This window comes from Clarias gariepinus, chromosome 19 (assembly GCF_024256425.1).
Source record: "Clarias gariepinus isolate MV-2021 ecotype Netherlands chromosome 19, CGAR_prim_01v2, whole genome shotgun sequence".
Lineage (NCBI taxonomy): Eukaryota > Metazoa > Chordata > Actinopteri > Siluriformes > Clariidae > Clarias > Clarias gariepinus.
Window position 1 is genome coordinate 25,486,330 of NC_071118.1, and position 24,328 is coordinate 25,510,657.

The window sequence follows — 24,328 nt, forward strand, 5'->3', positions numbered from 1 at the left end:
AAATCATCAGGACTCTTCTTTGTCCTGGCATTAAGGAGGTATAATGAACGTCCTCTAGGTGTCCGAACAGCAGAGTCACTGGCAGTCTTCTAATGACGTCCAAAGGACTGCGATTTCCTTAAGTACTTGGATTAAAATACTCTTCCTTGCAAGAAGATTCTGTATTTTAAAGCCTGTAACTCATCATTTAAGGCTCAGCAAACCTCTCTGACATCTCATCTCACTGAAGTGTGTGATGGCACTGTGGAACTTTCAAGCGGTAAAATTGCTGAAGTGTGTCTCACTGTGTCACATCCAGAGATGGAATGAAACCCTTATTAGTTGCTGTAAAATGTCACATGCAACCCTGATGAGTAGAGTTTAATTACAATTTTTTCCAAAAGCTGACCAAGCTAAGAAAGATCAGGCACAGGAACGTTGAATTTATTAATAAATAATTACTTTTTAACCTATAATTGCGCTTGGAGTTGTTTACACTCGGGCACGAACTCTCATTCATCTCAACATGGCACTGAAAACATTTTGAGGTCGTAGGCGATTGATTTGTTTTTATTATGTTTACTGATGATTCAGCATTTTTCCTGCAAGGCTTAAGAACAGTAACGAATTACAAAATGCTGATTTCTAAGAAAAGACTCCGGTTTATATCGACATGCATAATGTTGCTCTCTAGCGCTGAGCATGCTATCTGGCTAAGTCAGCGGAGCTAGGAAATCAGACTCACAGTTCAGGTATCATATTTCAATTAATGAATATTAATGATAATCATGGATCTGCTTATGAATATTAATGACGCTCGGAGCAAAACAGGTGTGTGACTCTGATGAGAAATGTGTTTCGGGTCCACCTAATAAATCACCTTTATAGACTCAAAGACACACTTAACTTTGTGTTGCACCTAAAAACGAATTAATTTCACACCCACTCCATCCAACATGACAGGTGGGTTTTAAACCCGGACGCTCTGACGGGGAAATGACAGACCTCTCCGTACGGCGTAAAAACCGCCATGGCTGGTGGAGAAGACGAGTGTGTGATTGAATTAGGCAGCTGTGAGAACGGCTCGGGAGGATCCGAGAGGTCGCTGTGATCGCTCATCCTTCCAACGTCTCCATTCCTACATCAATCTTGGACTCGATCCATATCAGATACCAGGCTGGCATTGCTATGGCAACCGATGGAGGGGAATCGCAGCAGACGGTTTATATAAAATACGGAGGTGGTGGGGATCAGAATAGCTATTGTGTGTGTGTGGGGTAAACATTGACACTTACTCGGCCAGCTCCTCCAAGCTTCGATAGACGTCATCTTCGTTCAGCGCTGTGTCCTCTGATGGAAAAGGCCTGGGGAGAGAAAGACACAGAGAGAGAGAGAGAGAGTTCAGTTGAGGTGTCAGCTCCACTGCATCACATCCATAATTCACCAGGTGCCATTATTTATGACCCGCTGACTCCTGCGTGATTGACACCTGCAACAATGAGACGGATGTTTCACGGCGTTTATCTGATTTCGGACGGCATTTAATACACACCGAGGAAAAGGTCACGGTGAGACTGGAAGACATGACCTTGTGTGATGGACACAGCGAGACACGCGTACTCCGGGTGCGTTTTCAATAAGCCCGAGTTGAAAGCTCTAGAAATAAGAGTTCAACTCTGACCTCTGAAAACGTGGTGACATGAATTCAAACAAATCACGTCCAGCTCATGTTAATTCAAGTAATTTAGCAAGTTTTCAGCATTTATTTCCCCTGACTTCCAACGTGTATTAATAGTGGAGTCCGTAATTAGTGACATTAGCGACACCTACTGACCAGCGATGACGCACGGCTGACGCCTTCTTCCTCCGAGGGACGTGATGCCTCAGGCAGCATCTCTTCAAACTGCGGTATTACACGTCATTAGGGAGCGGAGGTGGAATAACGACGTGGGTTTGGTATCTAATAGAGCCTACTATCTAGTAGTGTAGTGCACAGGGTGTGATTTAGCATCGATTAGAGCTTACTATTTAATAGTTTAGTGTTGGGGTTAGACTTATGTCAACATAACATTTTGTAGTTTTAGTGCGCAGGTGGGATTAAGCCGTGGATTTAGTATATATTAGAGCAAAGTACTTAGTACTTTAGTGCAAGATGTTGGATTTAACCATGGATTAGGAAAGTACTAAATTAGTAGTTTTGTTTTAGGTTTTAGGGTTAAACTGATCTGTGAATGTATTATCTAACAGAGAACAAAATTTAGTAGTTTAGTGCGCAGGTGGGATTAAACCATAGATTTAGTAAATACGGTATTTTACGCGTACTGTTTAGTAGTTTAATGTTACAGTGGGATTTAGCCATGGATTTAGTATCTATTGAAGTGTACTATTAAGTACTTTTACACATTTACATTTAGGTATTTAGCAGATGCTCTTATCCAGAGCGACTAACAAAAGTGCTTTGTAGTTTCCATCATTGGACAGATCCTTACACTGGGTTACCAGGTTACTAACTAAGTACTAAAATGGTACTTAAGCCTTAATCTATTATAGTAGGGTGTACTATATAGTCTAGGCTGTGGATCTAGTATCTATTAGAGCGTCCTATTCAGTACTTTAGTGTACATGATTGGATTAAGCCTGGATTTAGTATTTATTAGAGCATACTATTTAGTAGTTTAGTGCGCAGAGTTGGATTTAGCTGTGGATTTAGTATCTATTAGAGTGTACAACTTAGTAGTTTAGTGCAGGGTTGAATTAAGCTGTGGAGTTGGTATCTATTAGAGTGCACAAGTAGTTTAGGTCACTTGTTAGAATTAAGCCATTGATTTAGTATCTATTAGAACGCACTATATAGTAGTTTAGTATGCAGGGTGAGATTTAGCACCTATTAAATTAGCGCACTATCTACCTACAATGAACTTCCTTGTAAAATGTTATGGTTCAGGATCTAATTCAGGAATGTGAGACGGGGTGTTTATGACACCTCGAGAACTTCAGTGTCGCCTGCGGAAATGATAGGAATTGTGATCCGCTGGATGGAACAGTGTGTGGTTTACGTCTGGATGCTAAAATTATACAATGTGAACCTGAAGCCAAAACATTAATATCGTCTTTATTTTTGCATCAGCGACTGAATCAGATTTACTGCAAACATATCCTAATGTTTTATCATCTAGTAAAAAAACAGAGAGAGAGAGAGAGAGAGAGAGAGAGTACAGATCTGATTTCTAGAAAAAAGTGGCGGATCAGATATCAGAGAAAACATATTGGATATCAGATCCTGTAATCACAGTAATTGGGCTCGGATTTATGATATATTTATTATACAGCATATACTGTGATGATACGACTGCTTTTTGTTGCGACTGTTTTTATTCCACTTATACTTAAGCATTTTAAAGTGAGGAATATCAGTTGGTTCACAAATTTTCCTTTTCACATGACGTCTAAAGCCAGAACTTACTAATACTCGCAGGCCCGTTAGAGCGCTGCAGATGATCGATCAATTACTCCATCTGACGTTTTTCCTCTTGCGCACTTTTCTCCTGAGAGCTCATCAGAGACATGGCATGCTGTCACGTATGACAAAACCGCTGGCCTTGAGCACTCAAATGATTTGGGTGCAAGATGTGCCAGTGCCTTCAAATCCATGGTACACTTTAGGAACAATGTGCGCTATCCGGATTCACGTGCAGCTCTAATAAAGGCAGCAGTTAATCAGGCCTCCTCTGTTCTGCCATAATGGAGCTGTAATTCAGTGTGTGAACTGCCTGTCGTGGACTTCGATGAGCTCATCGAGATTTCCATTTCGCACGTTGTCCGGCCTGAAAAAGTGACAGACATGCACCTTCACACGATGAGCAGGATAGGCTTTTTTTTTTCTTTCCTTTGTTACTTTCATGCTCAACTTTCTCTTCTGGATGACTGGAGAGCACGTCGACAGGGAACCATTTCAGTTCCTTCGGCGATTATATCTCAGAAATAATCAGTGCAGAGAGAATCTACTGTAGATTCTTAAAACCAGAGCCCCAGCATTTCACACCCAAACTCTGATCTAAACTCCGGCATCAAATCATCCTGGTGTCTTGATGTGTTTTCAATATTACATTATGAAGTGTAAAATACACAACCACATCCTTTGGAAACATCAGTTTAAAATCTTCACCCGAGTTAAAATCTCAGTTGAACTCTACTCTCCTTACATTGTTCTTAAACCCCACACAAATGGAAACCAACACTCTCCAGTGTGGACTGGACAGGCTACACACACACACATCTCAATTCTACTGTGAACCGTAGGTTGGAGAGTGTCTGTTGTAACCAGTGCAGACATTTACACGTGTCAGACATTCTTCATGAATTAGAGTTTTGGGTGTGAGTGAGATATATGAAAAGAAACACACACACACACACAGGACAAAGTGAGAGAGAGAGAGAAAGAGAGAGAGAGAGAGAGAGAGAGAGAGAGAGGTAAAGATCCTGCTGTGACGGTGAGCCCTGGTGCGTGAATCCTGGATAAGACATCCAGACTAAGAGCCAAGATCCATGAATAAGAGCGTGAATAAACGTCTGGATCCTGTCACAATCAAACCGGCATGTGATGATGTGATCCTATGTATGATAAAAATACACACACACATACAGTATGCATACACACGTATATACACGCACATTCTGGGAGAGAAGATGGCAGTAGTGGAGAGCTAAAGATACCTTGGAGTTTACCTTGACAAAAGACTGGAGTGGAAATATAACGCAGATGCAGAAAGGGACAAAAAAAATAAAAAAAATAAATAAAAAATCAGGTCCTTTTATGTCTGCAGCAAAATGTTGCAAATCTTTTATCAGTTTGTTGTTGTTAGTGCAATATTCTATATATACATATACTGTACATAATATACATTTTTTGTTTATATATATATATATATATAGTATTGCAATAAAGCAATACAATACAATTAATATTGCTTTATGAGTCTCCTAAAACAGGTTTACATGTATGCAAGGTCAGAAAACACTTTAGTTTTCTCCAAAAAAATAGATTTAACTTTACCCCATCTCTAAATGATTCGTAAACGACTCGTGTGAAGCAGTTCGAAGAATCAGTCTGTCCAAACCCCTCCTTTCCGTGAGCCCTAACCATAACTGAACAACAGCTCTGGAGATCCGTCAATACATAGGGTAAAACCGACGCCATCTTTTCTATCAATTCGAGCCGGAGTCTGATGAACCGGTTAAAGTGGCACATTGACAAGAAACTGTTTCGCAAGCACGACTGGAGCAGGACGTTTCTCAGTGTCATATGTTAACAAGAGTGTGGTAACGTTAACTGTAGGTTGTGATAGCATCGTCATTGTAATTTGTTTAGGTGCACATGTGGGAACTGTGTCAGAATGGCAAGCGAAAGTGAAAACCTGTGCTTTCGCGGAGTAGGACAGGTAGTATAATAAGTTTCTGCTATAGTTTAGTTTGTAACGCCTCATATAGAGAAATGTGACCCTGGACCACAAAACTATTCATGAAAAAGCAGTCATCAGTAAAATGACGCGAACACAACACAAGATTGGGACTGTACTGCTGAGCTGTTGTTGAATAAATGAGTTTTAGCCACTCATTCTTTGTAGATTCTTCCTTCGGAAGGGCATATAAAACAAATTTACTTTCACAGCGCAGGATACAGCGTCTTCTTGACATGATGTAATGTTAATCCACGTGGAAATTGTACTGTTTGTGGGCGGGCAAGTTGTTCGCCACGTAGAACGTGGGCGGACATTATGCAAATCTGTTACTTAGTGACGTGGATCCGTAACTGAAAAAGATTCGAACTGCTAACGACTCGTTTAGGCAAATGTAAGCCGACTCTTTTTGTTAACAGACAAAAACTTCATTCATCGTGCACCTTCGGCGTCACAACTGTGCAGATAGTTAATGTTTACATACAGCTACATGACACACTGCATGAAAGATCATATTTGAAAACGCATAATCGGAGCACTTTAACTTTAAAATAAAACAAAAAAAGCTACATTGTGACTGAGCAGCACGTATCTCCGTCATCCGCCGTAATTATTATTTAAGTAATATTTACAAACTTAACAAATAATTCACTCCTACCACACGGAATGGCAGTGTGTAAATAGTTCAGAGTGCACCACCTGTAGGATTATTAAGACCGGCCATGTTTTACCTCCTCAAACGCCTCTCAAAACTCAACTTGACAGTGAGCGTGTGGGTTTCGATTTTTGACTAATTTCTGTGTAATTTATAAGATTTTTTTAAGACTTGTGTAATTCTCTGGGAGAGTTTGGGGTCACGCCCAATCAAACTGGAAACCAGCCAATTGTGTTCACTGGTCCATCAACCGGTTCATCTCTGTTATAATTTTAAAAAGTGTTTTTATATATTATTATGTTATATAATATTCATTTTGGAGTCAGCGTGGTGATATGTGAATATTCACACAAAAGAGTTTTGATTTGTATCTGAATAAATTTTTCCCCATATATATATATAAAAAAAAAGTTTACACTCAACCAACTATAGGATTATGGAGGAACATTTTACTACATCAAATGTAAACTTTTCAATCATGGAGTTAAAAGGTGTGTCTAAGCCCACTATACACTACATATACACACTTACGCAGTGTGTGTGTGTGTGTTTACATATTCTTATTTGCTGATTTAAGTTCTTTAATAACTGCTGTAGCATGGTGGAGGAATAAATAAGTACGCTGTGGCTTTGGGCTGTCAGTCAAATCAAATTCTTCTCATAGCCTACAGCAGAGTTAGTGAGGAACACCCGAGTTTATGAGTTTGCGTGTGGTGGAGATTAAGATCACGCGGGGTTAGGACTATGGCAATATAACAGTCACAACATATCATTTTTTATAGTATCTTTGCACATCATTAGACATCTAACGAATCCCAGACACAATAATAAAATCCCTGATAGTTCTCGGATATTTCTGAGCGCAGACTTCTCAATAACGCACAGTCTTTTACGCTGTCAGTATTTATCACGCTGCTGCCAGTGTTAAGAGAAATAGAAATAAATCCTCACATCAACTGGGCTGATTTCCTGCTTTCCAAGTGTCATTTTTATTACATTTTCTCTGTTGATGCCCTTTTGATGAGCTCCATGTGAAAGAACTTTATGTGAATCTGTTCCTAGACGCTGTTGTGGACCCACATGGGGGGGGGAAAAGTGTGCTTTTTAAAACCACTTCAGAGAGAAAAATGAAAAAGCCGAAAGCCAACAAAGTGCTTTTGACAGGATTGTAGACGAATTGTCCAGGTAGTGTATTTTTTACTTCCTCAGGTGAATTGTCACTACTCTTTATGAAACAATAGGCATAAGATGTAAATCTCAGGCTTGCACAGTCCACGATAAGATTTTTACTGAATCTGCTAGGATGTAGGGTCTCGATTAGATTTACAAGGCAAATATTTGGTTGTTAAGAGAACAGTTTCCTTATTTCATTATAAAAATGAATCAGCGATATACAGTATATCATATGATACTAAGGGGTGTAACGTTAAACATGATGTCACGGTTCGGTGACTTAGTTCTCAGTTTCGAAGTCACGTTTCAGTGCATTTCTGTTTCGGTTGGATGAAAAAAAAAAAAGAAATGAAACTTCCTCCAAATTATCATGAATGTAACTTGTGAAGATACAGGAAATTTTTTAAAAACACAAGCAGCACACTCCCATCCATTCCTGAACAATATTAGAAATACACAAAAGACACACCACTTCTTATCTTAATAAAAAAAAGAAAAAAATGTTAACTTGTTTAAGAGTAGTAACTATATATATATATATAAATATATATATATATACACAGTATATACAGTAGCAAATAGTCAAAACAATGGTTCTTTGAAATACTGGTGATGGCGCTGTTACTATTTTTGTATAATTCTCATCGGCGACATAGCACTTACGATGGAAGGCTGAATTATATATATTTTTTACAAAACCCTCTCCGCTCCTCTGACTTTTTAAAGCTGTACAAACTCCACATCTTTGAAGTAAAATCTGAATCTTTTGCAATAGGATTAAGAAGCAGTCCTCAGTGACGTAAGTTCCTGTTCAGTGAAATTAATAATGAAAAAAAAAAACAATAGTTAACGCTAAAAAAAAAAGTATGAATATATATTTATGAAATCATGATACTTAAATGATCGCAATACAAATCGATTCGGCTTCTAGGTATCGTGTATCGGAAGGTCCCTAGGGATTCCTCTTCCCAACTTCAACCAAAAAATACGATTTTTAAAATTTTTATTTAGATTTTCTGCTACGATGTGATACAACACAACTTCCGAGTCTTTCAAAGTCTTTGTTGATGTGCTACAGTAAAAGTTCTAAACTTAAGGCCATATGATATGATATTTGAGGACACCACTGAATCAGGTGTGATACAGATCATTCAGCAAGAATGTGCAGTAAAGCAAAATAAAAACACTTTGTTTAATGTCCACTTTGTTTAATGTCTCCTCCTTTTTAAGCTGTTATACATAATGTGGCCGTCTGACATTAAATATATACACTTATCTAACGTTAGCCAAGCCCACCTTACACTTATTGAATTTCTCTATTTCTCTCTATTTACTTTTGCTAGAAGCAAGAGCGCATTGAACCTGCATCTAAACAAAAAAAAGGTCTGGTAGCATCCGAACCATCCTTAGATTATTCATTTAGTGATCAGCGGACATTCGAACCGATATGATTACTTAGAAAACTAATCTAATCTCATCATCTTTGCAGTTTGATGTTATTTGTTTTGCAGAAGCAACTGTGGCAGGATTCGTCATCATCGTCATTGCATCATTCCTGAGCTCAATACCACCACCCACCATCTGCTCTAAAAAACACAACAACAAAAAAAAAAAGACACACCTGGGCATTCAGTCATGTACCACACATGCGCGCACGCACACATATATACACACACACACACACAGGATTCGCAGATGAGCTGTCTCTCCTATGGTGAGGAAGCCTACGGAGAGGAATCTGTGGCACATTCAAATGAGCCGAGCGTGACGAGCTGTTCCTGAAGAGACTTCTGCTCCTGCGTCTCACGCACGCTGCTGATTGCCGAGTACAGAGTTGTCTGATGAAACGGTACACGGGGCTCTCGAATCACAGAGGTGTTCACTGGTCACAAGGTGATCTGATTTGCTGATTGACGTTCCAGGAGTTTTTATCTTTAGTATAACCTCACTGGAATATTCCATCGTGTGAACCGCTACTGCAGTCGAATAAGCGGCTTCAGATGATATGTCAAATGATACAACATCCTCCCTGTCACTAGGGGGCTCCCACATTAAGCTACTACTACCACTCAGTGAGGAGGGTCGAAGACTATCACTTGTTTCCTCCGAACGACGTGACGCCAGCTGACCACATATTTTCGAACTGCTTGCTCACGCACCATTGGGCCGGCGTAACACACTCGGAGGACAGCGCTATCCGCTTCTTCCTGATTGGCTGTAGAGCCGTGATTGATGTAAGAGCATTAAGCACTTCTCATCCCTACCCTCTTGGAGAGTTCGGCCAATCAGATCTGTCTAGACGTCCGGCTGCAAGAGGTTACAAAGTAAGTTTAGTGTATCACATGTTGCACATGGTCCACATTCTCCACACCTGAAACTTCGCATGGCACGTCGCTCTGCTCATGTTCAATTCCATTTCAATTCTATTTTATTACTTTTTTTTACAGCTAAAAGTTTTCTACATTTTCTTAATTTGTATACTTTTTATTATTTAATTCTTATTTAATAGTTCTTTATTTAAATACTTTATTTCCTCTTTTAACTAAAAGACGATCGTACAAGCATTTCACTGCCTATCATACTGTGACTAATAAAACTTGAGATTATAGACATAAAGGGAGTTTTTAACTATGATAACTATGTTCTGTTATTCAGCGGAAAAAGTCCCGGTTTGACTCGAACACATGCAACATATCTATTTTCCTATAATAATAACATTTAAATGTGACACAGTTTCCTCCAGGTCAGGCCTTTTGACTGCACATCACCAGAAATCAGCGATCCCAGTGAAACCCACGCGAGGTTTAATTAGCTCGGGTACGCGCATCGGTCTCAATCCAATCTCACTGCTGAGTTTTTATCTCTCAGACACAGAGATCCGCTGTCCATTTATAGCACGTCTTTTCTTTCTTTATTTTTTTTGTTCAACATATGACTCATGTGAGCAACGAAGCGAACTGGAGCTGTCTCGGGTGTCACACAGCTAATGTCTGCTTCATTGAAAATGTAGAAAATTCTTCTTTTTTTTTTTTTATTATTAAAATGCCAGAAAAGAAAATAAGGCATCTCTCTCAGGTGTTTTTTTGTAACTCAAACTCAGGTTCATTAACGGTTTGCCGTGCTATGGGAAGGCCAACCCTTTGCCCCGAGGCTGCACTCTCTCACATCACAAGTCTCTACTTCAATCTCTCTCTCTCTCTTTCTCTCTAAACACTTTCAGTCGTCTTGTGCTTTCCACTTAATCATCTCAGTGTCTGACATGATCTTTTCTTTGATATGCGCTCCCGTCTTGCTTAATACCGCGCCACTAAAAATGTGAAGAGTTCGATTTCTGTGCTATCGATTCACTGAAATGAGGAGACTGTCAAACAATCTTGTGATGACGGTTTAACTTGCGAGGGAAAAAAAAAACAAGTAGATATCGACACACCAACGTCTGAACAGTTTACAAGGAATAAAACGCTTGGGGATGTGCTGTTATGGGAAAATGATCGACGAAAGGGTGATGTGATGAAGCAGAGAGACTACTTTCACCCTGCGAGTGTTTTATTCTTCTTACACTATTTTTACACAATTTATTAAAGATGCCAGTTATTTACCTTTTTTTGTCATTTTAACACAAGTCTCTCCGAAATCTGTCTGTCGGTCCGTTGTTCCTTCTTTCATCATGCAGTGTGGTGTCCGTTTCCTCACCGTCTGTAGCTTTAAAGGTAAATGAGCTACTGTCTCTCAACCTCTCTACGAAGAAAACTTTACCATATCAACATAACAACAATCTGATTTTATTTTATAAGCCTATGTGAAGCAGCTGCAATATCAGCCTCAATTTTAAGCTAGTGTGTGTGGCACTAAGCGTGTCCAGCTTTGTTTATGTTAACCGTTACCTGGTTAAAAAAAAAAAAACTGATTTAGGGATGAAAACTGATAATCACTAACTATAAACAGCATACGGATGTGACTTTCAGAAGAGGCAGGAGGACATGACCTGGGGTACTTTAAGAACTAAACTGACATGCCAGTATAATAGTGTGAAGAAGCAGGGATGTGATGAAAAACAACAGTGTAAAAAGAAAAAGAAAGTGTCAGAAAGCAGAGAAAAATGTGGAGGAGTGACAGTTCATCCAGATGTGGACTCCAGATGTCTTTACAGCATAAGTCTGCTTTTCATTAGAATATGAAGCTGTACCAAACCATTGTTGAACGCCATCCAAAATGAGACGATATTGTTAAAGGTAAGGGGACGGTTCATGTTTTTTTCATGTTAAAGTCTGTCTTAAATTGAATTCGATGTACATATAAGTATATTGCAATGCTTCTTGGTCATTTAAAATTTTCCTGCTCTGCACACGTAGTGTTAACTTTGTCACCTGTAAGAAATCTGAGACAAATTCCACAACCCTCGTTCCGTGCAAAAATGCATTCCAAAGTTCAGCTGAGACTCTGAACCGAGCTGAATCGAGTTGATATATTTCAAAGTTGTATTGTACTTGGTAACTCTTTTGCTTTTCTCAGAAATAGCAGTATAGCTTGAATGTATTTTTGCATGAAACGATTAAACAGCACCGCAGCCACAGTCTCAAGGTCATGTGATGTGCTGTACCACAGGAAACCCAGAGCAGCTCATCTCTCCTCTTGCTCCTGTCGCACACAGAAACCACAGCTAGGTGATGCATCTGGGCGCCTCTATAATTAGGACACACTTATCCTGGCAGCTGCTTTGACTCAGCTGGGCGTGTCCTCCGATAGCTGACACAGTTTTTCAGGCCAGACAATGCGAAAGGAAAGTGCTGCGGTACACCTAAAAGTTCGACCTAATAAGTTTCCCCGCAGCGAGTGGTGTGAGCTATAAAACAGGAAACCGTGCAGGTGGAGAGAGAGCAGAGTGAAATGTACTGTAGCTCACCCGCTCGGCTCGTCGATAGGCTTCAGCAGCGATTCGATTAACAAGCCGACAAATAATGATGTAGCAGCTCTGACCGATGAGTTACAGATCGAAGAATAGACATCAGTGCCCGGGTCTAAGGTCATCAGGGCGAGGACTGAAAAACTGCTGCATTTTTTTTGGTGTAAACTAGTTGTTGTGATCGATGCTACTTTCGGGTTTTTTCACCATCTGACATCCTTCTCGTTCTAGTGTACATAAACAGATGATAGATAAGATCCTTTTTTAATTCCGAAAGAAAACTCCAGATTTCCCATTTCCAACCAGGAGTTCAGCAATATGATGTCTCAATTTCCTTATCTCTGAGCATCATCCATCCATCCATCCATCCATCCATCCATCCATCCATCCATTTCCTTATCTCTCACCCAAACATCCATCCATCCATCACTTCTGATGTTCTTCCAACATTTCTGAGCATCATCTATCCATCCATGCATTTCATTATTTTCATATCATCATCCATTCATCCACTTTCTTATCTCTGATCATCCATTCATTTCTTTATTTCTTATCATTAATCCATCCATTTTCTTATCATTAAACATCACCCATCCTTTTCCTTATCTCTGACCATTAATTCATCAATCCATCTCTTTATGTCTCATCATCCATCCATTCCCTTATCTCTAAACATCATGCATCCTTTTCCTCATCTCTGATCATCCATCCATCCATCCCCTTATCTCCGAGCATCATCCATTCATAACCTTATCTCGCATCCAAACATTCATCCATGCATCCATCACTCTCATCTCTGAGCATCATCCATCCATTTTTTTATCTCTCATCATATATCCATCCTTCCATCCATCTCTTTATCTTTGATCATCGATTTATTCATTCACCTATCAATTTCATTATCTCTTATCATCCATTTATCCATTTTCCTATCTCTGAACATCTTCCATCCATCCATTTCTTATCTTTAAGCATCATCTATCCATTTCCTTATCTCTCATCCATCCATTCATTCATCAATCTCATCTTTAATCATCATCCATCCATCCATTTCCTTATCTTTAATCATCATCCATCCACTTCCTTATCTCTCATCATCCATCCATCTGTCCATCCATCCATCCATCCATCTCCTTATCTCTGAACATTATCAATCCATCTATTTATCATCTATACATTTCCCACTCCCTGAACATCATCCATCCATCCATACATCCATCCCATCTCCATATCTTTTAAACTTTATCCATCTATTCTCTATACCTCTTATCCTGTGTAGGATCCTGGAAGACCTGGAGCCTTTGCCAGGGAAATCAGGGCACAAGATGTGGTACACCCTACAGTAGAAAGGTTGCCAACTCATAACAGGGCACAAGCACACACACACATTCTACACACACATCAACTAACACACTATAAGCAATTCGCAAACTTATGCTGCATTTGTTTGGACTGTTGGAGGAAATTGGAGTAACTGGAAGAAACCCAGCAAGCACTGGAAGAACATACAGTACATCCCAAAACAACTTCAACAACTATAGCTTGAGGACCACCTCTACCTCCCTTGAGGACAGTTCCTAACATAGTTTTTTAGTTTCTATGGCTTTTTAGATAGAAACACCTGTACAGAAATATCAAATGTCATACAGTACATGTCATAACACCAAACTCAAAAATATCTCTAAGGTGCTACCTATTGGACGTTTAGGTTTACTTCCAGTAACCACGGATATCAGGCTATAGCATCGGCATCAGCACAAGGTAGCCACAGGACACACAAAGCGACACCCTTACGGAGACAAATCCAGTGTCTTCCAGCAAAAAGAAACATTCCAGCGAGAAAAGTGTTTGCATACTGTAAAATGCATCAGCGTCTACTGGTGACCCTCTGAGCCTGAAACAACATTTCTCTCTTTACAGTTTCTCAAGATGCTTCTTTGATGTACGGAAATAGAGCAGCAAAAACATCTGTGCTGTTATGTTTTGGATAAATCAAACGCCCGATACCCGTAACTGCGCAGCGAGGATTACCGCCTGAACAAATACGTGGAACCAAAGAACCTGGGAGATGTTTCCTAGTCAGGGTGATGTTACATTATACATTTGCATAAACCTTCTTACTTCTGTGGCCCCTCCCACTTTACATCATCACCAGCTCTCCTTGCCTCCTTGTTGCATTTCTCCCAGTCTGAATACTGAAGTGAGGATACTACAGTACAGCTTTCAGTAACCTTTATGTTTAAACGGTTATATTAGGGACACTTCAGATGAAATGGGGCCTTATTTACAGTAATTCAAAAAGGAATTAAGAAAGAAGAAATGAAATCGGTCTCTGATCACTGATTAACTCTCGGCTGACTGTTTATAGTCTTCGCAGCAAAGGTTTACGACTAATTCTGCTGCAGAGGGATTGAAATGGATGATCTTACATTAATACTAATTTATGCAGCACACAGGGCCTACATAAAAATATTGCTGCAAGCAAAGACTGTGTTTCGTGAGCAGTTAACGGCAAGTCGATGTCATTACGCCGCATCGCTCAACACACAACCAAAGAACACTGTATGATGTACGGTGGAATTAGAGCAACACTGCTCAGTATCTCAAACCTTCTCAGACACACATGAACTGTACCTGACAAATAAGTCAAAAGCTGTGCTACTGATCCCCAGGCCCTGAGCCAAAATCTTAAATGGTTCACTTCCTGTTGGGCGGAGTTAACAGATGTGTTGTGAAATTTAATTTGACAACCAAATCTGGTGCGAAAATAGACGCATGAGGAAAAACTGCTGATCGGCCAGGCCAGGCCATGCACGGATGCAAGCTTTAGCCAGAACCAAATGACTATTTCCACGTTTCTAAGCTTTAAATAAAAAAAAAAAACAAGAAGGGTCTCAGTGCTTAATAACTGCATCAAAGCGTCCATCAATGATGAAAGACTCAGTTTTGCCAAAAATACGTTCTAAGTTCTATACAACAGGTGGGAATTCTTGTCCTACCACAACAACGTTCTAACACAGCTCCAGAACTACGAGGAGGTGGCTTTCAGAAAGCTGGCAATGAGAACGGATTGTGGTCAAGGCAGTGGGAAGAGCCGGTGGATTTTAGATGAATATACCAGAAGTATTCGGTTGGCTTTGGTCTTGTAAGCCGCTTTTATACTTTAGTTATAGTTTTTTTTCACAGCAATGTTTCAGAAACTACAAGTCAAACCGGGACTTTCTGGTGAAAGGAGGCGTTAAAGCACTTGACATTTCCAGAAGACTGAAGAAGCGCAGTACGATGATGAGACTTTTAGCCGCAGGAAAACATCTGAATGGTGCAAATGTTTTTAAGAAGACCGTACGTCCATAAAGGACAAGTGAACCACTGCGGGCGTTCCTGTGAACATTTAACCCTTAGGGGTCAACAGCATCGTCGCTGCAGAATATTCAGATATCTGTGGAAACTGTACCGTAATAAATACCACATTACAGAAACATGCTTGGGCCATTAAAGGAGTTCCTGGGAGGCCAGTGTGTCTGATCATGGCTCTGGCGCGTACTGAGAAAACTTTCTACCTTGATGGTATCCAAGCGCTAGTGAAACACCAGTTGTTTATTAAGTGCATTAGTGTAGCAGGTGATTATATAAAGGTATTTTTTTTTTGTTTTGTTTTTTTATTCTCATAACTGTGGTCCAAGATTCATAGTCCCAGTTTGACTTACGCTAAGCCGCTTCATCAGAATACTGTACTTAAAGAAAGAGGCTCCTTCAGTAAAAGGTCAGACTGAGACACAGCACGTCTCAGTGCCACAAATAAACGCCGAGGGTCACGCCAGGCCACGGTCCCCGAAACCACTCCATGTGCCGGAGCTGTGAGCTCTGAGAGACTCGCCACGATGCGGCGGGACACAAAGATGCCTTTCTTAGACCTCTCTCTCTCTCTTTCTCTCACCATGAGAGCTCGCTGAGTCAGAGTGTGTTCTGAGTGCTCTTAAAACACACACACAGAGGGAACGTTGCAGAGGGTAAATTTGACTTGCATTAGTCACACACTACCTTCCCTGCCAAGTCACATCCTGCTACGTTTCCAAGCCCTGCAGTCGCACGGACACTCGGAGAACTTTCACACTTCACATCTCACATCCCAGCTAGAAGCATGTCAGCCTTTACGTTTTTAACATCTTTACTGATAGCTGCAGAGACAGATGTGGTACATTCAGAGATCACATCAAAGTTGCTCAGAACCAAACAGGAAGTGGTTAAGCTCCCAGTTAGTGATTCAAACCCGCCCCTCCCACTCCCCTCTGTGTGTGTTATAACGTGTTAGCTAATGGCTTCCCCCATCTCGACTACTCTCTTCCCCCTGGGTCTAATGGACCGCTCCGTCAGCTCATTACCCTGCCGGATAAAAGGCTTTATTTGTGGAGCCTGGGCACGTAAAGACACACACACACACGGAGCCTGCTGAGACCCCGAGGGCCTCGTAGCGAAAGCCGACCCACAGCTTGGGCCCACATGCTGGTCCTGGAGCCAGACGTCGTCTTACAGTTTTTCATTAGAACAGGCACCTGAGCCCGGAGCCGAGAAACGAAGACGTCGAGTGAAGTGGGGCGAGATGGAAACTCACCTGATGCCTTTGATCTGAGCGATGCTGTGGTGAGAGATTCTGGACAGCGCCGAGATCACCTGTGAAAACACGAGACGTTTGGGTTAGCAATGATGTGAGTCAGGGATAAAATGCAGGACCTGTAATTCCTCTCACACGAAAGCTGACCAATCAGGAGGCGACATTCAACAGAACCGAGGTGTAATGAATCATATTAGAATATGACAAAAGCTTACACTGCGTAGTGTTCCTCAACACGAATCTGTTTTCTCGCTCCGAGCTTCCTGCGCATTAGCAGCAGCTAACAGGGTTAAATCCACAGAGCGCCCGAACCCTGGTTAACGCCAGGCGTGAGTCACACGCGAGTGGGCTCGACGGTTGGAGACACTACGGGCCTCCAGATGGTGTGATCGAGAGCTCTGGGAGTGCTTTGTCGATCCATAACACACTTACACACACACACGCACACTCACAAACACACACAATTATAAACATGTAATGCTGGAAAGGCTTTTGTCTTGCCTCATTACATGCTTATAAGAGTGTTAAACAGGCTGCCATGTTGGAACCAGCTGCCCATCAGCCTTAGCAAAGTGATTGTGTGTGTGTGTGTGTGTGTGTGTGTGTGTGTGTGTGCACGCAACACGTTTGTCTTTTTAAGCAGGTGTGCATGCAACCTTTCAGCCTGGCGATATACACTGACACAGTGCTCCTGCTGCGATGAAGGTGACTCCGTAAACCATCTCTTCGAAAACACGTCTCTATTTCACACACTGTCTTTTTTCATAACGTTCATACGATCGAACGAGGCTGGCGCTTGAAGAAAAAAGATTTGTAATACAGTAAATCCTTAACATGCAGTGTCCGTTTCAAGAGCTCGTTCGTAAGTTCAATATGTTCGTCCCTGACTTACGAACGAGTTCTGTTCCTGGAGAACGTTAGTAAGTCTGATTTGTTCTTAAGTCCGGTGAAGTGAGTTTTATATCCCTTTGAAATGAATATACAATGTAAAGCATACCAATCCACTTGACTAAATCTGTCTTCTTTCTCCAGACTGCCATCATGTAGCCAAAAACTGTAATCGCATTTATGTAAATGAATGAAACGGTGTTGTCTCTGCGTCTTTTAATCGCAAGGGCGAATCCCAGACGTCAGCTGTTTTTTACTGTATTGGACTGTGAACTCTGTATTGTTGTGGATTTTTTCAGAAATTAGGATCATTCACCATCAGGACCAACCATTTTATACATTCACTTACACTTGAAAATATCGTATATAATTGTAAACATTGGTATCTGGTGCACTGCCGTGTCTATTAGACATGAACTACTTTCGCGATTTGTTTGCATCTACCTGTACTGAAGTTTTTGCACATAGTTTACAATGTTTGGCATAATCTTCAACAATCTTTGTAATTAAAAAGGGTTTGTTACTACTTTTAGTTTGCTATATTTTTATTTTTATTTGAACACACACGAACACAACAACAGCCTGATTTATCCTCTGTGATAAAACTGTTGGAGATGGATTTACAAAGTTTTGAAAAATCACACTAAATTCCCGTTGAAACAATTTTAACAAACTATTTTGGCATTTTTGTTTTTTAACACACTTGTGAATAATAATAAAAAACATGCACAACATTTTCTCCATCAGTTTTTAATACTACTTGCTTGTTTTTCTCAAAACCGCTAAAAGCATTTGGCTGTCAAACCATTCAAATAAACTCATGATCCTACAGGGTTCTCACTCTCTCACTTTCAGCCTGTGTGTGTTTTTTTCATGAAGCCCAGCTGAGGATGAATGAAAGCTTTAGGATCAATAGCACTGCGTTACTCTGAACGCTTGCATTTATCACCCTCCTGTCTCGCCCCTTCATGCACCACCAGCTAATGGGTATAAATATTAATGGAGCCTCAGTGTGGTGACACCAACGCTGCCCGGCTGAGTTATAGACCTCCGATGCAGCTTTTCATCACTCTCTCTCTGTCTCTCTCACACACCTCCCTCTGCATGCAGTGTACCTCAGCTCACCCATCCCTCTTTCTCAAACTATATCGTGCTCATCCTTCACTTTTTTCCTCCTTTTTCCTCCTCATTCCTCAGTTATCACTCAGGTCAGGTTGGAACCGGTTTCCGTTCCGTCATTATCGATTTTTCTCTCATCTCAGTGAGGCTCCCTGAGGAGCAGCCAGTCGCAGCCGGAAGGAAACGCATGGCCTCCGTCACCTCTCGCGCACAAAGCAGATCAAACACAATAACTGATTTAGAGGAAAAACGGGAGAAAATATTACACTCCGAAGGGACACAGGTGATCCCCCGCAAAAGACAACTGCAGGAGATGGAGCGTCTGAGGGGTAGCGGCAGGAAGCGAGAGCATGAGAGTGTGTGTGTGTGTGTATGTGTGTGTGTGTGAGAGAGAGAGAGAGAGAGAGAGACATACACATCATCTCCTGATGATGAATTAATCTAATATTAACAGGTAGGTACACAGCCAGGATGCAGTGAGAAGAGAGGAGAAGAGAGGAGAAGAGAAGAGAAGAGAAGACTGAAAATTGGGAGGAAAATGGAAAAAGAATGGGAAAAAATAAAGGAGAAATAAGACAAGAAAAAATAGAAGTAATTGTAACAAAAAGACAAAAGAAAGAGAAATAAGAGGGAATGAGAAGAAAAAAGAAAAGTTAACTAAAAATTTAAGAGAAACATGAGAAAAGAAGAAAAAGAAATGAAAAAAAGAAAAAAGAAGAGAAGAGAAACAAGTTAAAAGATAATAAGATCGAAGAAGTATGGAAAAGTCAAAAAAGAGATAAAAAGAAGAAAAAGTTGGAGAAAAGAAAGAAAAGAGAGGAAATAAAAAAACAATAGGAAAGAGACGAGAATAAGAAGAAACAGAAAAGTTGGGAAAAGCAATAAAAAGAAAAATGAGAAAAAAAACAGAAAAAAGTGGAAAAAAACATTTATGAGAATGGAGTGAATTAACAAGTGAAAATAGAGTTGAAAATAAAACAAGATAAAGGGAAAAAAGAAAGAAAAATTATAAAAAGAGGAAGAATAGTGAAAAAAATCAAAGGAAAAAAGACAACATGGGGAAAACAAAGAAGAAAAGAGAAGACACCAGACAAAAGTACACAGGATAAAACCAGGAAAAATAAACATGAAGGAAAGTCTGTTAGCAGGTAGGTACACAGTCGGGATGCAGTGAGAAGAGAAAAGAGAAGAGAAGAGAAGAAAAAAGAAAAGATAACTGAAAAAATTCTCATGGCCGAGGTGAGTACGAGCAGCGAGACGTCTCAGAGTGGGGAGCGAGTAAATGAGACGGAGTTAATAAGAGGACTCGGTGCTGGGAGACGTGAGAAACGTGAGAACAGATGGTTGTGTGAAGAAGTCACATGGTCCCTAAATTCATTAATTATCCACCTGATGAGATGCCACCGAGTTCTAAACAAGCACAGAGGCTCTGTGAACTACCTTTGGCCAACCACACAAACACACACACACACACACACACACACACACACACACACTCACAATAATGACCTTGACTCGGGTGAAGTAATGCTAACTCCCAGCACTCGTTCGTCAAGTGTGTGCTCTCCCGTGCAGCGCGGCTCCTCTCTGATCAATACAGTAGCAGCACTGGGGAAGCCCCAGATTTGGGTCAATGAGATGGAGAGGCGTGGGGGGTGTGGGGGGTGTTGGGGGGTGTTGGGGGGTGCTGGGGGGTGTTGGGGGGTGCTGGGGGGTGCTGGGGGGGGTCAGTGGCAGGTCAGGGATAAAGAAACACAACCAGTTTAGATTGAATACTGAAGAGTGAGAGGTGGTGCTGCACACAGAGACTGAAGTGTGTAGTAAGAAGAATCTACACACACACACACAACCCGTTCATCCGCTCACACACAAACTATAAAGAAATCTCCGCTTAAAACCGTCGTGATAAACGTTCCCGACAAGCATACGCTGGAGTTTAGAACCGGCATCCTGATGTCACTTTAAATCAATCGAACAGCTGCTCTGATTACAGAACTGATGACATGGATTTATTCTCCCTGCTTCAAACTCAATACAGGTAGATCATCAGGCACTGCTAACTGCTATGAGCTAATTACAATGTTGCTAATTTCTATGTTGCTAATTAATGTTTAAGCATTAAAGGTAACAATTTAGTCACGTTAGGCCATATTGCTATGTTCCTGAACTGTTTGTGAGACACTGCATTGAACTAGGAGAACTGCATTGTACAGGTAGTCCCTGACTTACAAACAAGTACTGTTCCAGGAGCACGTTCACAAGTCCGATTTGTTCACAAGTCCGATTTGTTCACAAGTCCGATTTGTTCACAAGTCCGATTTGTTCACAAGTCCGATTTGTTCTTAAGTCCGATTTGTTCTTAAGTCCGACAGAGTCTTATATGCCTTTGACACTAATATACAATGTAAAGCATACCAATCCACCTGACTAAATCTCTGTCCCCTTTTCACATACTGCCATCATGTGGCCAAATACTATAATCGCACCTAAGGAAATGAATCTCACAGTAAAGTGTTGTCTCTGTGCCTTTAAATCACAAGAGGAATCCCGGACACCGTTTTGTCTCAGAGCTGTTTTCCACTGTATTGGACTGTAAATTCAGGTTTTTTTAATGTTCTTTAGTGCCTAAAGATACACTTAAAAATGGGTTGTTTATGTAACCACCTCAGCAGCAACCTCATTTCTTCTCTCGTCTGTCAGCCTTCAGCCGCATCAGTATACTAATCACCAGCCTAATCATCTGTCATCATTTGCACCCGTTTCTCAGTGCTTTAAATTAAAACAATTTTTTATGCTTAAATGATTCATAGGTCAATGTGGTTCAACAAATAAAAAAATTTACATAAAGAATATGAAGTGAGGCGGGGCCAAGATATTTATCTCTTTTACTCTACAGCTCTCTTACAAATGTACACAATCATCTACAATTTGTCATGAATTGTCAAGACTTGTTAAGAACTGTGACTGTTTTGGAGAACTGTGACTACATAAACTAGTCTTTAAAAGCGGAAGGCTTTAACGATGCAAATATAAGAAAGCTGCATTTGAAGCCCTGAAACCGGAGACTCCATTCCATGACACACAATCTGAAATAGTAATATTACTGCATAATATTTTAATCTTAATATAGCTGGAAAGGCATCTTTAAATTCCACGTGACATAAATGTCTACCTGTCAGTTTTAAACAAGATATAAGACTTCCAGGCTTCAACACGGCCTCGTTCTTATTGCACGTTTATGATTCAGGGTTATGCACCGTATCTCTAAGCGAGAGGTCATTTGGAGGTAACACGATTCCTTGTTGCCATTTTCCCGAGTGGAAAAAAAAAAGCATTAAAAATGAAAGTGCACCCTCAACATTTATTACCTTTCCATCTCCAGCCCTGAGGGTCAAACAAAGATGGAAGCGAGTCAATGATTTCCTTTTAAAAAAAGAGCCCTGAACATCTCACGGTTAATCAAGAGGGCGGGGCGGTGTGGTGAGATTTAATTGTATTTAATTTTGTGTGATCAAATGTGTGGTAGGAGCAAATTATTTCCCAAGTTTATTTAGAATCGTAAGAAATTTTCGGGGAAAATAAATATAGAATCAGAGTATTTATAAAATGGTGATGTAATTCCCATCCCTAATAAATACAGGAAGTCGATATCAAAAACTGTCGTTCGCAGCTATGGATAATTATTTAGCATACATATGTTTGGACTACCATCACACCCCCGTGTGTCTTTCTATGGTCTTGGTGTTCACTTTCCTTTTCACTGGAACTAAACCTATGGAGGCCTAAACCTGCCAAGAGAACAAAGCAACTTCATTAGAGACGAGCTGGACCACTGACTGCACTCGACATCAGTGCCGACCTCGCTGACGCCCTCGTCATGCTCCGAAATCTAGTGGAAAGCCTTCTCAGAAAAAGAGTAGTGGACGATTTTAGCCTCAGCCTAAGCAGAGCCACCACCACGGCTTGATTTTTCCTCTTAATTTAGCCGTAGCCGGTTCCCATCTTGTCCATCTCTCTGTTAAGGCCCTCAAACAGCCGTCAAGGCAACTAGCACCCAATGGGAAGGTGAAGACTATCACATGCTAAGTCTAAGAGGAACACTGGGGAACGGCAAACTCGGAGGTCATGAAGCGCTATCCCTCTTTGTGCCAGCTCACAGATGCCCATGATTAGCCAGTGTCGCTGTAATTGATGTGAGAGTGCAAGTGTGACCCCCCAAGACAGCATGAGCAATCTGTTCTGAATGGCCGTCGCATCTCCTGGGAATCAAACTCATGATCTGTGTGGGTGATAGAGGGAACACTTCACCGCTGCGCCAGTCGGAAGGCTGTTATAACAGCCGAGGAGGAACGAATCTGGAACGGAATGTTGAGTAAGCACATGTAGACGTGATGTGACGCAGCCACGACGAGGAGTAGACTGATGAAGAATGATGCAAGAAGACTTGTGAAGTGTGCAATGCCAAGAGTCATGACTGTTTAGTATATTAAAAGTTGGCATATTATTAATAAGACATAATCACATGAGTCATAGTGCATTTCCAAGAACAATACATATACAACATATGCATAAAAAAAAATACTTGGACAGTGAAGCTGAATAAACGGTCCTCACCGTGTGTGGCTTTTTATAAAAGTGTCAAACTCGAACACTCGCCATAACGAGGCCAAACTTCCATCTGAAAGCTATTACATGATTAAACCTCGGCTCGCTTCAGCTCCGCTTCCCAAGTTCCACAGAAACAAAGTGTGTGTTCATCGTCGGCCACTGGCATTCTCCCACTGTTTGCTCGTCACTTACCTGAATCGTTGTTTTAAAAAACAACGTAGCGTACCGCTGCTGACTCAGATGTCTGTGCAACACTTAAAGCTGCAGTATTGTGCAATGAAACGTTTAACACACCTATTACCGACTCGATGACGGTTATAAATATAAATGTGTGTGTGGCGCTTCGGCCAAAGTAGGGGGGGGAGAAAAAGCACTCAAGAAAATAAAGAAAATAAAATGCATGAAATAGATTCGAGGTATTTTAGTGACGTGTAATCTGAGCAACAGGAGGTGGCTTTCGGTAAGCTGCCAGTGTGAACGGATTGTGGTCAATGCGGTGGAAAGAGACGGTGGATTTTTAGATGAATATACCAGAAGATGGATGGCTTTGGTCTTTTAAGCCGCTATAATCCTTATAGAAATATGATTATGTAGGTTTTTGTGTCGGAATACCGTAATATATGAGGAACTACAAGTCAAACCGGGACTTGTGAAGAAGATTTCTGGTGAATAAAGGTGTAAAAGCGATTGACATTCACTAAAGATTTCAAGTGCAGTACGGTGATGAGACTCTTAGCCGTTGTGAAACAGTCGAACTGTGCAAACGATTTAAAGAAAGCCGTACGGCTATGAATGACGATCTTATTCCTTACACACATTTCTTGTTCCCGTGAATGTCCAGCGAGTGGAACGCCTGATCCTTAAAGAGTGATGGATATCTTGAACGCCGCGGATTAGAAATATTTGACCTGGACTTTGGAATACGTGTGATGGAG

At 40.8% G+C, this 24,328-nt stretch overlaps 1 protein-coding gene across 8 annotated transcripts in view; it reads right to left on the minus strand.

Moving 5' to 3' along the window:
• vav2 (vav 2 guanine nucleotide exchange factor) overlaps positions 1-24,328 on the minus strand; it is a 199,405-nt gene that overhangs the window by 43,620 nt on the left and 131,457 nt on the right. For all 8 annotated transcript variants that reach the window (XM_053479121.1, XM_053479120.1, XM_053479119.1 and 5 more), the window contains exons 3-4: positions 16,779-16,837; positions 1,275-1,343 (exon numbers count right to left, since the gene is read on the minus strand). In XM_053479121.1, coding sequence (XP_053335096.1) covers positions 1,275-1,343; positions 16,779-16,837 — 128 coding nt within the window. The remainder of the gene's footprint in view (positions 1-1,274; positions 1,344-16,778; positions 16,838-24,328) is intronic.